At 37.8% G+C, this 17,270-nt stretch overlaps 1 protein-coding gene across 1 annotated transcript; it reads right to left on the reverse strand.

Annotated features, from left to right (window-relative positions):
- Window positions 1-693: 693 nt before the first annotated feature.
- Window positions 694-15,796, reverse strand: WBP11 (WW domain binding protein 11). Its single transcript, XM_029206559.1, has 12 exons — window positions 15,653-15,796; window positions 13,786-13,912; window positions 13,235-13,266; window positions 12,271-12,364; window positions 9,240-9,436; window positions 8,195-8,328; window positions 7,786-7,985; window positions 6,998-7,189; window positions 4,907-5,011; window positions 4,195-4,485; window positions 2,876-3,058; window positions 694-1,707 (listed from the first exon to the last, which is right to left on the reverse strand). Exons 2-12 carry the CDS (start codon window positions 13,847-13,849, stop codon window positions 1,274-1,276), a joined length of 1,926 nt encoding a protein of 641 aa, XP_029062392.1. The 5' UTR covers window positions 13,850-13,912; window positions 15,653-15,796; the 3' UTR covers window positions 694-1,273.
- Window positions 15,797-17,270: the final 1,474 nt, after the last annotated feature.

Below are 17,270 nucleotides of genomic sequence, written 5' to 3' on the forward strand. Positions count from 1 at the left end.
AAAAAGAAAAAAAGATACAATGGGAAAGTAAGACCAGGTATGTCTAGCCTAAACGCAATGCATAGATTGTCTCACTGTGTGTATACATATGGTGTGTGTCTTTGTGTATGAAATACACACTATGGGTGCCTGGATAAATCACACGAGCCCTTTAGTTCCAATACCTTCCTCTGTAAAATGGGGAAAATACCTCCCCAGGATTACTGGATAGGTATTAGTTATTAAAACACTTTGTAAAGAAAGCATCGATGCAAATTAAAAGTGTTAAACATTCTCATTCATTTTCTGTGCTTCTAATAATAAAGGCTCATATAAATGACAAATTCAAAAAAGAAAAAGTAGCAGCCTTTTCTAGCTGATAGTTTAGAAATGATTTAAAAGAACCTTTTGCCATTCACTAGTATCAGTCCACAGAGCTCTGGAGAAGAAAGTAATCTTTGAGAAGAAGACTCATCTTTTTAGCAATATATAAACCCTCTCAATTTCTCCAAAGCTAATATATAATAAACCTAAAGGAAAATAATTATCTCTTCTTCATCCTTTAAAATTTAAAACATGTTAACCACATTTTCAATAAAATTCTCATTCCATACCAGAAATGGTAGTTCCTTAAACCCGTTTTAAATACTTGCTTCTTTTCTGCCCATAAAACAGATATTATGTTTATACGTTATCAGTAACACAGAGGATGTCTTGGTGTAGAACATTTATTTATTTATTCCATGAAACACTTAAAGTTTAGGTCAGTGGGAAATAATTTTAATCAAAGAATTGTACATTTTCTTCCCACATATCTTGCTTTGTATTAGGAAATGACATTGTGACCCATTTCACTACAATATTACAAAATATTTACAAGAAAACATTAAAAATAACTCAAACATGAAAGGCAAGATGGGGTGAAATAAACTGGATTTTTAGAAATCTCTACTCCAGTGCCCACAGCACACGAGAATCAAAACAAATAAGTAACAAAGATCCCCTTGATGACAAGTTTCCAAGGAACTGGAGTAGGGGAAGAAGTGGGATGAAAATGGTGGTATGAAAGGGGATGGATGTTAGCAGCACTGCTTCAATAACCAATCTATTTTGAATGAAATACCCTCTTTTATATGCAGTAAATTCTGAACAAGGCTAAACTTTAGGATATTCCTTGAACTGAAATTAAAAATACCCTGACAGTGAAAGTGGCTCTTTCACCTAAGTTGAATAAGGGCCTCTCTCTCCATGAACCACTGATGTGAACAGAAGCCTGTTCTAGCATCAAAAGCTGTCACAGCAGCCCTTCCATCTCTTTCATGAATGCTTCATAAACATCATCCTTAGTTTGTACTGAGACGGGAACAGATGGACCAGATTTGGGGGCTGCTTTGGCAAGAGGCACAGCAGAATCATCCTCTGACTTTCTCTGGGGAGTAGCAGTAGCCCCTTTATTCTCCCGACGTACCCTCAGTGCAGTGGGCACAAATCGAGTAATCTCTGCCTTGGGATTAGTGATCTGTGGCTTGGCACTGATGGTTGCTGTGGCTTTCTTCTCAATGGTGGCTGCACTTGTATCATCCGCCTTGGGTCGCTGAATCAAGTTGGGTGGAGCACTTAAAACCCCCGGGTTCGGCAAAGGAGCTGGTGGGAAAAGCCCAGGTGGGGCAGGTCCAAGTGGAGGCACCAAAGGTGGGCGCATCATGCCAGGACGAGGTGGAGGGATACCTAAATGAAGGAGAAAATGGGCAGATGAATACCACAAGGATAAAATTTAACTACTATTAAGGATGTTAAAAACATAGGTTGACAATTTTTTTAAATGGAAAATTTATAGAAAATAAATCATGTTGTTTGCTATTTGAAACTCAGGAATATATTCTGATAGTAAAGAATATCTTTTATAAAACAGTATTCACCTTCTGTTTGTATCCCTGTACTTATGTTTTTTCCTCTCTCAATAATGTACTCCTTTAAACTTATCAAGTAAAATTAACAATATCAACTGGTTTCAAATATGATCTCAAATTGTCAAATCTGAAATTTGACAGCCCAAGATTCTATTCTACCTGTAGATCGCAGATGCTATCAGAACGAAGGTTGGGGATTTGATTCCCATCCGTTATTTACTGATTTGCACAACACTCCTCCCCCTCAAAAGGTAACTCAATGGATAGGAAATATAATTTTAACCCTGGGATGAGAAAATCTAATCGCAAAATGTCACCATTACTGGAAAAGAATTCACGTCTTATTGTTGGCTCAGACATACCATCATCATTTACCAGGAAGTGCAGATTTAATTTCTCCAAATGCCTCTTTTAAGATTGTGATTATAAAATAACAAATTTCATCAAACCTAAGATGCTATTGCTTATACAGACTCATAATTATTCCAAATACCACTGAGAGAGAAAAAAAAAGTTCAAGTCCAAGCTGAGGAGCTTAAAAGGAGACCTTCACATTAAACTGAGACAGTCAGTGTAGTAAACCATACATACCTGTCACATCTAAGATCACAAGGAAATTTGCATATCTAACCTTGATACTAGGTAAGGAGAATGGAAAAAAACATATCCCTTGTGATTGTAAACTCAGTTGATACTCATGCAGATGTATGGCATGACTTCACAATTCTAAGTGTAGTCCTAAAAAAAAAGTCTTAAATGAAGAATTTAATCCAAAGTGTTCTCTGGCTGGAAAAAGTCCCTCATGTGATAGGTAGAATCAAAGGCAAATACCATCTGGAAGAACTCAACTTCAATCTACGCCAAAAGCAAATAAAAACCACCATTTTAAGATACCCCTTGATTTCAGGATATTGAAATGTGAAAATGTCTTAGAGCAAATGAGATATATAGTAGACAAGTTTTTGTCATAGAAATCAATGCCTCACCTGGAGGTGCAGGGGGAGGTAGCCTGGGTGGGGGTCCCCGAGGAGGAGGGCCAGGAGGCAGACCTGGAGGTGGACCAGGGGGAGGGCCAGGGGGTCGACCTGGTGGTGGTCCTGGAGGTAAAAGTCGGGGTAAAGGCCCTCGGAGCCCTGGCATTCCGGGTGGTCTCAGGAATGGAGGAGCTCCTAAAAAGAGAAAAGTGATTAGTTAATGTCAAACAAATATATTTGAAGTAGTAACTGTGGTATAAGGTGACTGAGATTTAGTTTAACTTATCACTTTAACCTGAAATCAGGTAACTTCAACATTTTTTATGGACCATTTCTCTTTATTTCCCAGCACTGACAAAATCACAGCTCTGCTGGGCTGGAAATATATGAGGATGAGACTTCTTAAATGGTTCCAACATAAGCTGAAAATGGAATATAGAGCAGGGTGCTTTAAGGATCCCCTGAAACTCATTAAGATATACAGACAAAGACCACTGAGAATGTCATAAGAAAGGTAATTTTGCTTTGCACCAGTCAGAAGAGGATGAACTCAACTGAAGATTTAATTGGCTGACTACAGGATGAAGGACTAAAATCATAATTAGCCAACAAGTTTTACATGTTGTTTCAAATTGTAAATAAACTTTTTTAAACTTTTAAGCCAAAGACTTGATTAACACTGATGACTCTGTCTCTAACTATAATGATTACACTGATATCCAAAAACTCCCAACCAAAGAAGGATACACAACAGTATTTACTGTGCTCTAGTCCTGCTTGCTATCAACTCAGAACTGGGTCAACTTGTCATATTAAAAAGTAATACTGGGCTTCCCTGGTGGCGCAGTGGTTGAGAGTCCGCCTGTGGATGCAGGGGACGTGGGTTTGTGCCCCGGTCCGGGAAGATCCCACGTGCCGCGAAGCGGCTGGTCCTGTGAGCCATGGCCACTGAGCCTGCGCGTCCGGAGCCTGTGCTCCGCAACGGGAGAGGCCACAACAGTGAGAGGCCCGTGTACCGCAAAACAAACCAAAAAAAAACTAATACTAAAGAAACTCCCAGTTACATACTCCAGGTTTCTGCCGACTAAAATCAGAACTAACCCTGAAAAAGGAAGAGCTTTGGAGAAAAAGATGGCTGTCAGAAGTACTATGACTTGCAAACAATGTTGTAGGAATGAGCAAGTTGTGCTTATCCTTTGAGAATCTTGATTTCTTAGGGAATTACACTAGGAGAAAACAAGAAATCATCAACACTAATGATGTAAGTTTTTTGAAATAACTTCATTTTAACCACATTTAGACTTATTTATTTACAACGTGTAAGTGCTTACCTGGAGGTGGTCCAGGAGGAAGGCCTGTAGGTGGTCCAGGTGGCCGTAAAGGTGGAGCAGGTGGTGGTCCAAGAGGAGGTGGTCCTGGCATGGGAGGTGCTTGTATCTGAGAAGGAGGAACAGACTGTGGAGGAGCCTGCTGCTGTGAAGAAGCAGAAGATGTGCCATCAGACAGAGACTCCTCCTTATGCTGTTTCTGTGACTGCTTTTCTGCTTCAGAATCATCAGAATCTGCATCATCGTCTTCTGAAAATTCCTCTACTTCTCGGCCCTCCTCAGGGATTTCCTGACCTGAAAGAAATTTTAAACCAGGCACATGGAGTTGACTCATTTCTTACAGCCTGTAAAACAGCGATGCCTGAAACACATGCTTTCCTAAAATCAACAATCAAGTCTTCTTCAATAAAATACTTAGATAACGCAAGAATAAAATAGTATTCTACTTATCCATGCTAGTGTAGCAGAGTGGAATGAGCCCAAGTTTTAGAACAAGACAGACCTGAACTTAAATGCCAGTCCAACTACTTACTAGTCATGTAACTTTGGGCAGCTGAACCTTGACTTTTGAAAAAGGATTACGTCTCCAAACCTTGACTTTTGAAAAACAAGGATTTATTACTTGATTGCTGACATATTAAATAGGAAAATATATGTAAAGCAACCGGCAGGAGGAAATACCAAAAGGTGATTCACTGTTCTTTCCCTGCCTTACCTGCCATTCGAAGCATCATGGCTTGAAGAGGAGTCAGCTCCTTCATGTTCTTCTTCTTCTTCCTCCTTGATTTCCCAGGCATATCTGCAAATCGCACACTCAGACCTAAAGGGTCAGAGAAGGGAGAATGGAGTGGATTGGGATCAACAAAATTCAGTTTATGCTTACTACAAGACAAACGCTATAAAGTACTAGATATAATTGTTTCCCACTACTTGGCAGAGAGACATAGCCATATTAAAGATAGTAAATCAAATGCCAACTGATGGTAAATATATGCTACAGTGATTTCAAAGTTACAAGTTTAAAAAATTTAAAGAATACTATTAACATCTTTATGCCAATAAAATCAAACACCCAGATTAAAATAATAGATGATTTTCTAGAAAAATATAAATTACTTATAATTGGTCAAAGAAGTGATAAGATCAGAACATAAAAAATTAAAATGGTAGTCAAAGATCAAGCCCCTCAAAGGCACCTGGCCCAAATAATTTTACGAGAAAAGTCAGCCAAACGTTAAGTTATAGAAATTTACTGTAAAAGGGCACAGGAAAAGATGGAATGCTACCCACAACTTGAAGCTAGCATAACCCTAATACCAAAACTAACCTGCTGGCCAACATAAAATACAAGCAAATTGAATTCAATAGTGTTTTAAAAGAAAAATACATCATAAACATGCAGCATTGGTCCCAGAAATGCAAAATGGTTTAACATTAGAAAAGCCATGAATATAATTCATTACAATAAACAACTGAAAGAAAAATAATAACATCCCAACAGATACTTACGAAGTATTTATAATAAAAACTCTTAGCAAACTTAGACTAGAAGGAACCTTCTTAACCTGACAAGGGCTCTCCACTAGACACCTAAACATGCTAAATGGTGCAGTATTAGGAGCATTCTTATTCTTAGATGGTAAACATTTACAGGAGGATAGAAGTTCCACGTGGGCAGGGCTTCAGTATTATTTACTCTGTATCCTTAGTGTCTAGAAAAATGCCTTGCATATAGTAGAAACTCAATTATTAGCTGAATGTCAAATTATAGTTAGGATAACCATTTCCAGCACATGTGCACTGATGAATATACATAAGAAAAACTAACTAGTAAAAACAAACAAAAAAAACTAGTTGGCTGAAAAAAAGGAAAATGAGGCAAATGATCGCAGTCTAGAGAAAAAAAGAACTGCTGTGGCTCTAGCAACTTTCTATTGATATTTTAAAGTACTAGTTCCTACCTTAAGTGTCCTCTATCATTTTTCATTACCAGCTCTATCCACCCCTTTTAACTAGCTTTCTGGTTTGCAATAATGATTCTTAAGAAATATCAGGAGAAAAATTTATCATTATTAATACTAATATCAGTAGTATTACTAATATATACTGTGTTGCAGCCTGCAAAAACAATTACCAAAGAAGCTCCAAGACTACTGAAATGTGACAAACTATACATTTTGTAAATTTTCTTGATGAATGCCATAGCTTCTTTCTAAAAGTATATGTAACTCAGTCTGAATTTATCATAATCAAACAAACACATAACACACATTATAAGTATGACATGTTTCCATTAAATCATGACTCCACTCACAGGTGTACCTTTATGTTAACTATGGTTCTCGTTCATGTAAGATAATGTAAGAGCACATGTAAGAGCACAGAAAATTTAAAGGGCTTTGAATGTAGATATTTAAACAGACTCATTAAAAACAACCATGTGGTTTTCTTGATACAATTATGTGGTTATTCTCTCTTTCCTATACATATCCATGACAGAACATCTTTATGCTGTTGAATAGCTAAGAATAGCTATCTTTTTCCCCAAAAGTGGACTTTACCACACAGGCTTTTTTTTTTTTTAATTACATATACTGCTTAGATTTTTTTTTCCCCCCATAATTATCCATCTAGTACTTACTATGTGTCAACAACTTTGAGATTTTAGAAATATAAAGATGAATAAAGCATTGATCCCTCCTTTCAAGGACCTCACAATTACCTTCACAGATCCATTAACAAATCAGGACCTTCAGCTTGTGTGCTTCTTATTGATCAATATCATGGAATTTTCATCTGCACATACCTGACTTCTTTTCTTCATTGTTTTCTCTCTCATTATCATCACGGTGCACAAATTCATCCCCTTCACTTTCTCCATCTGATCTGTCAGTGTCGCTGTCATCAGTACTGTCGTCATGCTTATCCTGATCCATGTCTTCAGGATAGCCGTCATCTTCACTGGTGCTGGAAACATCATCATCATGACCCCGTTGAGCTGAAAAGGGAGGAGGAAGCCGGGAACAAGTTATACATGTGGATCCTCCACTACATGGTACCCCCAAATACAGAAAATCAGGCTATTTAACTCAAAATAATTTGTTTTAAAAATTTCTATGTATGATCTCAGCTATTCATATAGTCTGACAATATTTTCACTTGACAATCGTTTTAAATTCTTTTTGATAATGTAAGATTTTTTTCTAAAAGGTTCAAATTTGAAAACAAATTCTACTTAGAAGGTTATATACAGACATGCACATACACAATCATTGTGACTGTATACAATGATGCTCTAGTCTGATAATGATAAAGCTAAAAGGGAAACGGGTATCCAAGTTATCCAAGTCTCAAGGAATTGATGGTAAGAGAGTGACATCTTCAAGAAGTCTAATTTAAAACACAACAAACATTTCCATACTTCCTTATGCATGCTGCTTTTACTTGGGTAGATTCTATGATTTATCCATCTGTTGGTATGTACATGCTATCCTCATTTATTTCCCAAGCTCTGAGGGTGGTGAACAAGATGGTTCCACAGCCAACATAAAAAGTGATAGTGGAAAGGTTCTAAGAGCAAAAGGAACTCCTTACCAAGTTCGGGACTATATAACATGTCTTCATCTCGCCTACGAGGGGGAAGATCTAGGGCAAAGCCCACTTTACGGCCATACATTTGCAAGACTTGAGGAGGAGGTGGACCAGGGGGAGGACCAGGAGGCTTCCTGCCAGGGGGCAAACGTGGAACACCATGTCCAAGAAGAGGAAGTATAGAAACTGCCCGAGTTGGAGGTCTGTAAAGAAAATGTGCAGTAATCACATTAATGAGGTATCTACTTCCTCTTCTGAGCAATTTTCAAAGGATTTCTCATTTCATATCTAATCAAATGAGGAACTGCTTACATCCCCACTGTCCTTTATTTCCCACTGCATTAATTTTGGCACAGCACAGTCAAGAGACGCTTCTACTACAAGCTGTTTGACTCTGTTACCACTTCCTTACCCATAGGCTGAAGTCTTCTTAAGGATGGAGGGCGGCTGGGCGCCAGGAAGTGGAATGTCCTGGATCAGGATGTTGGAAGGAGCATGTGGCATATCTGGCAAAGGAATGCTCTCCACCTCCACATGCTGCGCATTCTGAAACAGGGAGAATCTTTCAATAGATAAGAGTAATCCCCAGACTCAACACTAAAAATTCAACATCAGCTGTTTCAGAACCTGGATTTGCTTTCCACCTAACACAAATATCATGAAAAACAAGAATACAAAGCTGCAAGTCAACACTGCTAAAGACTGCCAATCAACTGAAACTTCGGAATAATATATATTCAGTGGTAGAGCGTGGGCTCTAAAATTAGTCTGCCTTTGCTGAATTTCTGTCACATATGAGCTGTATGACTTAAGCAAGTTACCTTAGCTTCCTTATCTGTAAAATGGGACCCATACTACCTACTTTACCAAAATTATACCATTTGGTTTTTTTTTTACATTTTTATTTTGAGGCAAAATTTACAATGCAATGTACAAATCCAATGAGTTTTGACAAATGCATATACCTCATACTCCCTCCCAATCAATCCCTAACACTGTCCCAAGGCAACCACTGATACAAAATCTTTCCTCCATAAATTAGTTTTGCCTGGTGTTCAGTGGAATCATAACCATGAAGAAAGGATCGCATGTTTTTGAGATTTATCCATTAAAAAAATTTGTTTAAATCTCATGTTGTTTTGAGTATCAGTTGATCATTCCTTTTTATCATTGAGTAGTATTCAATTTTATGAATATATAACAGTTTATCCATTATCTTCTTAATGGACAGCTGGGCTGTTTCCACTCTTCAGCTATTACTGTATTGGCAGGTAGGTCAGTTTCTCTTGTATAAATACACAGATTTATATTTGCTGGCTCATGGGGTAGGTGTATGTTTAGTTGACAAGAAACTGCCAAGAGGAGGTGGTTCAACACGATCAGGTCTCCCATGAACAACTTTAAGAGCGGATCTAAACATAAAGTTTTAGTTTAGCTCTGAAAAGAAACTTGATTACCTTGACAGCATCAAAATATTGGCTAAGTTGAGCCCTCTTCTGTTCATATTCTACTTCTAGCTTTCTCAATTCTTTGTAAATATCTGGATTCTCTTTCTCATAGAGTCGTAAAATACGTTCAAAGGTTTCACGTAGCTTTTTACGCTTGTCTTTCAGCACTTTCTCATTTAACTGTGGCTGTTGCACTGGGTTAAACTCTGAGAGAAAAGAGCAGATTATGAAATTAAATACAAAAAAGTCACTTTGTCTAGGTATCAATAGGCTATATCATTTAATAAAAATCTCCTTATATGTTAAAACTTTTCAAAAGGATCCAGACACCAGATATATTCTTGTCAAAAGAAATGCACTATTTATTAAAATTCCACCCCTTTAAGAAGGCCATTAATTTTACTTTCTTTTCTAAGAAATGTCACCTAATTGACTTTATCATCATTGTAATAAAAATCAATTTTCACTCCTCTATGCTAACAACCTGATATAGTGAAGCTTCAGTCAGACAAACCTGGGTTTACATGCTACACTGGCTCTGTCATTTAATTCTGAGATCTCTGGCATTTTACTTGAATTCTCTGATCTTCAGCTTCTTCATCTGGAAAATGGAGACATCAACTACTTCACAATCAAGCTCTGATGATCAAATGAGAACACAAAATACCCAGTGGTGTCTGGCTTACCACTCAACTATTACTTTTATATGGGTTAGTATTCCTTGTCTAGCTACCATATAAGCCTTTCTCTCCCATGTGTTCAACATGGGGCTTAATTTCAGGTCCCTAAAAGGGACCAAGAGAGATTAGCACAGGACTCCCAGGCCTGCCTAGTCAACCATACCTGCCTCCCTCCATCCCCCTTGCCAGTAACTGACTCAGAGATTAATCGGCATACGATCCAAATTGGGACCAGATCCTCCTCTGAGATTTTAAATATGGGAGAGAGAAGCTCTCACAAGCAGGAATGAAATAAAACTAGAGCAGTCTATGGCCTCATCTCTCAACCACCACTAATTCCACACACATATTCCACCTTCTATACCAAGAAATTCACTAGCAGTATGCTGACAGAGAGTGGTCAGACAGATGGACAGTCTTGCTAATGATATCTGGGTTTTTGAGACAAGCTTCCCTCCAGGATTTCCCAATTATGGGAGTCAAGGTATACTTTTTTCTGCTTAGTTTGTATTGAGTTTTATAAACTGAAATTAGAGCTCTGACGAATAGTGTTCCTTCCTTTTTCTTAAAAGAATCACAAGCTTAATTGTCATCTTTCTTAAATCCTATTAACTATTAACCTTGATGACTTACTCAAAACCAGAAGTATGGCCTCAAACCACACTATTCCTAGTGTGATTAACGAAAGTGCTAAATGCTTGACTTTAAATCCCAGCTCTGCCACTTCCTAACAGTATAACCTTGAGAAAGGTACATAACGTCTCTGTGCCTGAGTTTCCTCATCTGTAAAATAGGGGCAATACACCTACCCAAAACAGTTGTCATGAAGATTAAATGAAAATGTGGGGAAAAAACCTAGTATGTAGCAAGGTAAGAGCTCAATAAACCTCAGTTATTACTATACAATTTGGGGTCATTCAGTAGGTAATATCCTGACATCCTAGGGCTAGGAATTGTCCCTACCAATATTTAGAACAGGCAACAAGTGGAATCAGTTATAGCTGAATTGGGAAAGACGCGAGATGACACAGCCTGACCCAGAACTCTTGCCCAGGCTGACTGCAGAGGCTCTGCCACATTATTTCAGAAAGCTTGTAATACCATAACCCCACATAACTGGATTTTTTTGAACCCCATTTAATGCATCATTGAGAAGTTCCACTGTATCTCTTTTACTCACTATCTCTGTTTTTTAGGCAAACCACCAAACTTATTTGGAAACCTTTGTAAACAAAACTTGTAAAGATCACTTTAACATGCAATTAAAAAAAAAACGGCAGGGGGCAGAAGACAGAATTGGCAAAAATTTGACAGCTGAAAAGCATGGAGTTAGCTAGACTATTTTATTTTTGGATGTTTGAAAGCTACTAAAAAAAAAGGAAAATGAAAAACTCCATGTTCTAAAGTTAAGAGAATGGGCTGAATATGGAATCCATTTTGTGACTCGTCCTCTGTATTAATTATAACTACCTAACGCCACTTTGCACCATTCTGATTCCTACTTTTACTTAATTGTATAATGTTCTGTTAAAAATACTTTCTAGGATTTTTTCCCTCACATACCTGCAAGTATAAAGTATATAAATAAGGGAAGTAAAGGTTAATTAAATATGTTATAGGATCTTTGGAACTTGGTAAAACTGCATTCTATTTTGAAGAGGTTTTGGTTAAACTAAAGAAAGTTTTTTGTGAGTTAGGATAAAACTTCCAATGGCAGAATCACAGATGATTCTCAAGCAACTCAGATACAAGAAAAGACAACATGCAATTATTTCATGTGATTCCAGTCATGACAAAGCAGTGATATTGAAGATGCACATGAGACTGGATAAAATTATTCTGTTAAGTGTGAAAAAGGAAGAAATCCTAATACGATAGTTTTTAAAATTTGATTTTAAGTATTTGATTTCTTCTATATCCTTACTAAGTGGTCAATTACCTTTGCATCTTCTCATTGGAAAAGATGGGAAATTGACTTATATTCACGGTGGCCCAATATTTAGATTTAAATGGTAGTTGCCAATATTAAAATACAAAACAAAAAAACCCCAAGGTGATTTCAAAATCCAGACTTAGTATTCTCTTAAAAAAATGAGCAAGCCAAACTGGGCTTTTGTTAACTTATAAAAAACAATTAGCTAAAGCTAAAGAATGGCTTCCCTCTTATTCTAGATGAGCTTTCCAGTTTGTAATAGCCCCTCACCCCACTGTTCTTCTAACTCTAAAACTAAATCTAAGCATCACATGCCATGAGCTTTTCTATATTTCTTGTGTCTGTGCTGTTTCACTCATTACCTGCCTGCCTCCATGTATCAGACTATTATCCCTGTTGTAAAATCCAGCCCTTTATAAATTCTTACCCATTTCATCCAATTTTTCCATGTCCCGGATAATTTGTTTGGGATCCTTCATCTTTAAAACTGCAGCTCGTACCATCATGCGCTGTTTTTTGTTCTTAGAAAAATGAAAAAAGAGCAGAATTTAAAGAAGCTGAACACTCCTGAGTTTTCGTTTCAATTTGTTTCAACAATCCATGTAAACTGAAGTTGAACTTCTCCTTGGTTTCTGATCACTTGTTTCAACCACCAGAAACAGAGTTATGTAATTAATTTCTTACTCCCCAAAATGTTTCAACTTCAGACAAAAAGATAAATGTTATTTATTAGAAGTGTTTTCTTAGGCAAGTATTTCTTTTTAACCTTGTGAGACTTTTAGCAGTTACTTAAGTATTTTAAGGGTTTTTTTCCTTAAAACAAAGTTTGTAGCTAAATTCTAAAATTATACATTAGAGAAAAATTTTGCAGAAATTTAATGTCAGCAATGAAACAAGAATAAACAGTTGAAAACTATTAAAAAACTAGGTTCTCTCAATGTGTTACGGTATGATACTAAAAAGTAAACCCTTTCTTATTCTGGGGAAGCTTTTTGCCACAAACTCAACAACTACATAGTCAAGAAAATGGATGTACAAAGCTATTTATCATCACATTTACTTCCATTCACTAACTCAGTGGCTTCTAACAAAGCAGTATGTTATAATAAATAGCAAAAGAGAATTATTTTTTTAAGTATGTATTTAAGTCACTGGGAAGGGTAATCAAATAAACCGTGTTACAGTAACCCATCATGAGCTCATCTACAAAATTATTTCAGTTCAGTTTCTAAGTATAGTATTTTGGCTTAGTAAATCTTACGGTTTGTTATGAGAAGCATAAAATATCTTTTCTGGAAAATAACTGGAAATGTTTTCTAAATCCACTCATCTCAAATAACAAGATGTGCCAAACTACATTTATATCTAACAGGATGCTTCTGAAATCGTACCTTCTTTAATTCTCTCTTCCGAGCTTCTTTTCCTTAAGAGAGGGAGAGAGAAGGAATATAAAACTTTAAAATCCTGAACGTTAGCATTTTCTCCAATTTAATACAGATTACTGTCGGAGGTTGCCCCGTGCACTGCAGGATATTTAGCAGCATTCTTGCCTCTACCCACTAGATGCCAATAGCACCCTTCCAATTATGTCAACCAAAAATGTCTCAAGACATTTTTAAGTTCCTTAAAAAACAACTATGACTCTGAAAAGATGTCATAAAATACTAAATAAGAACTTGCAAAAACTTTGTTCAAAATTCCAAATACAAAGAGAATTGCCAATTCTACTTTGCAAGTCAATCAAATTAGAAACACGGGTACTAATTTTTTTTCATGCTTAAAAGTTTTAATCATGTGCCCACTAGAACACTAGATAACTTTATAAAACTGACACCTCCTAACACTGCTGATCTTATAATTAAGAAATAATAAAGTACACTCCCTAAAGCTTACAGTTTTTACCACCCCTCTTCTTCATCATTCCACATTAATGGACACTTACTGGCTTGGTCTGTGGGGTTCATAAATTTTCCACTCTTGGTGGATGATGTAGATCTCCGTCCCATGTTGACAATTTGTGTGGTTTACTTGCTTGTTTAAAAAACAAAACAAAAACAAAACCTAAAAACCTGCAAAGACAAAAAAATAGCTTATTTTTCCTAGATTTACAAAATTTCTTCCTTTTTATATTTATAAAATTTTCTTCCTACCAATCTCTGAAAAGAAACTTATTATTAAGACCTTGTTCTTTCCCTAGTTTTGACTTCTGTGTGCAGGAAAGACAGCCTCAACTTCTCTAACCACAAAAAATTAGATTCCTATTATTATTTATAACATAATGGTAATGGGTCTGAAGACCGCTATGAATATCATTAAGTCGTCAATTAACTTTCTTTTCTGGATCACAGCACTGACTCGTCAATTGAAAAAAATCAATCAAAAAATGCCTCAACAATATGACAAACCATGTAGATAAGAAGCCATTAGTTCTTTTCCTATATCCTCCCTTTATTTACATGTAGGGTGAAAAAGGAATAAAAAGGGAACAGGGTAATGACCTGGGCTCAACGACAAATAGCTCAGCCTTGCCTCTCTCCACGGTTTCTTGGCACGTATTCCCATCATCTCTAAGACAGTAAGAACTCATTAATTTAAGCCTATTTAATTCAGATTTAGTTCTAATTCAGAAGTAATTCCTGACGCTCAAGCAGAAGCTTAAACCATAACTAAAAACACAAATATTCAAAATAAAGTAGTGATATTATATGAGAGATCTTCTAAAAACATCAACATTAAGATATTTTATTAATAATGCCTACTTGACTCCTGATTTGTATTTTTTAAGGTAAACGAAAGGGATAACTGTGTTTGAGGGAACCTATTTTATAAATCAACATTTTAATTAACCGAAACACTATTATATCCCTTCTTCCTGTCATTCCAAATGAATGAGGTTTAGCTTTTTGATACCTGCTCTTTCCAATAATAAAGGGTGATAAATTTCCTTCCTTTTGAAAGCAGACGCTTTTCAAGTGTGGGAAAAGTAAGATCATGAGGTAGATTTTTTAGCAGACCACAGAATTACACCTTCCCTTCATGAAGACTCTGTCAGGCAAGTTTATTGGTGAATGCGTCTTTCAGCAACTGTTCAACTGCCTTGCTTTCTGCTAAAAGCTTCCAAGCTGTTCCAGTGGCAACTGATTTGCCCTGTCAAGGGTTTCCTTCTCAGAAAAACCGGGAGCGAGGGAGAAGGAAGCGAAAACAAGCAAAATTAGCAGAAATAGAAGCTCTTACATCTTTGATGGCCTGGATCTTTTCTGCCTCCCTCTTTCAATTACCCTCAGGCCCGTGTTTTTAACCCTCCTCTCCCACACCTGAAACCTAGAATAGATACGAAGTACAGAAAATTTTTACAGAAGACACTGGAGTCTTAGTCTGCATGCACAGACTACTTTTCTATCTCAAAGCAGAGGCGATAGGGAAATCGGGTCACGGGGCTGTTCAGGGGAACTCTCAACAGTCAAAGAGGCTACAAAGGGACGGAGCCCAGGTCCGCCATAGCCAACAGCATTAGCAACTGCCAGAACCACAGCGACAGTTGACCCTGCCTCGAGGGGCAGGACATCAAGCCTAAGGCAACCAACGGGGCAACGTCAGGAGGCGGCGCTGACCGACCCGGGCGAAGTCAGCCGTTTGACCGCTGGACGCCGCGCCGCCCCAGGGGATCCCCTAGTCCGCGATCGCGGAGACCCCAACTGCTGAGAGGAAGAGCAGGGCGGAAGGGCCTGGTGTCCCTGAGGCAACCGCGTGGGCCCCGGGAAGAGACGGGAAAGATGAAAAAACGGAGCGGAACGATCCCGCACACTCACACTTCTGCTGGGCTCCTGGGACTGTGAGAAGCGGGGAGGGGACGATTCTCGGCCTCTTTGACTTCGTAGGGCCCTTCACCTCTGCCTCTCAGTCAGCCCCCCAGCCCCCGCCATCTTGAAACCTCGCGCCCCTCCGCTATCCTTACGTCACTTCCTGTCCCTACGGGCCGAAGATCTCAGCGTTTCTTCGCCCTGGAACCATAGAGAGTAACCAAGAACTCCAGGACCAGAGTGTCTTCCGCTACAATACAGTACCGAATTGGTTGGTTATAGACGAAAAGCCCGCCTTCACTAGGCAGTACAAGAGCTTCATGTTGATTGACACTTACCTAGCCCAATAAGAATATGAAACTGAAGCGGGGGGGGGGGGAATATATGATTGGCTGATGGGACCACTGTCCTACCTCGCCGCAGGCATTCCGACCTAATTTCCGGGAGCTCTATTTATTGAGACGCCAGAGGCCTGCGGATAACTGATAGGGAAATGTTTACCGCTGTGCCTGTCACCTTGAATTGTGTATTGTAGGTTTTTTGTTTCCTTCATGACGTAAGCGCGTGCGATCTTTCGGGAGTTTCCGTTAGAAAACGAATCCCCGGAAGATACACTTCGCTAGCGTGCCGTGCGCCTGGAAGTTCAGTAGTTGTTTTTACACGAAGAATATTTGTAGACCTAAGCAATTCAGTGCCCGTGTTAGAATCCCAGAGTGCTAATCTACAGGATTAGTGTTTTTGAAGAGGAAATATGGGGATATTTGTACAATCAGTTTTAAATTTACGAGTGTGGAGGTTGGTTTATATTGGCTCTTTTAGTTTCTGGTCTTTTCACCCACCAAAAATCCTTTATGATGTCACCAAAGGGGATTATTCCCTTAGCTCTAATCTTCGTCCTTTCCTTATCTTTTATCTGCTCTTTAAGACTCTTTTCCCCCTAAAGGTGAGTTTAAACATTAAAAAAATATCAGTACTATCACTTATAGGAAAATGTTAGATTCTTACTATCAGTTATAAATATTCCAAAATCTTGACGGAGATATGTATTAATTTTTAGAAAATATTTAAATGTGGGCTTAACTGATAAGATTGATCCCTTACCTGAATTAACCTTTGTTTGAGAAAATTCTTGATTTGGTTTTAGACTGAATTCTGAGTCCACAAGAGCAGTAACAAGATATAAGTTTATGAATCAGGTAATAAAAACAAAATAAAATTTAATTTTGAAGATGAACTAAATTGTGACATTTTGCAACTAATTTATAAAAGCAATGACAAGGTAAAGAAAAGACTACATTTGAAATACTACAGTATTTCATGTAGCTTTTTAAGTTTTAAGATATGTTGAGCTTTTAAAATTTAAAGACATTTCTTGTACTTGGATGCAAGGATCAACTGTAACGAACATTTTTGCATGAATGACTTTTTTTTTTTACATCTTTATTGGAGTATAACTGCTTTACAATGGTGTGTTAGTTTCTGCTTTACAACAAAGTGAATCAGTTATACATATACATATGTTCCCATATCTCCTCCCTCTTGCGTCTCCCTCCCTCCCACCCTCCCCATCCCACCCCCCCACCCCAGGTGGTCACAAAGCACTGAGCTGATCTCCCTGTGCCATGCG

The sequence above is a fragment of the Monodon monoceros genome, unplaced genomic scaffold (assembly GCF_005190385.1).
Source record: "Monodon monoceros isolate NGI ecotype Baffin Bay Population unplaced genomic scaffold, NGI_Narwhal_1 Super_Scaffold_6, whole genome shotgun sequence".
In the NCBI taxonomy this organism is placed as follows: Eukaryota; Metazoa; Chordata; class Mammalia; order Artiodactyla; family Monodontidae; genus Monodon; species Monodon monoceros.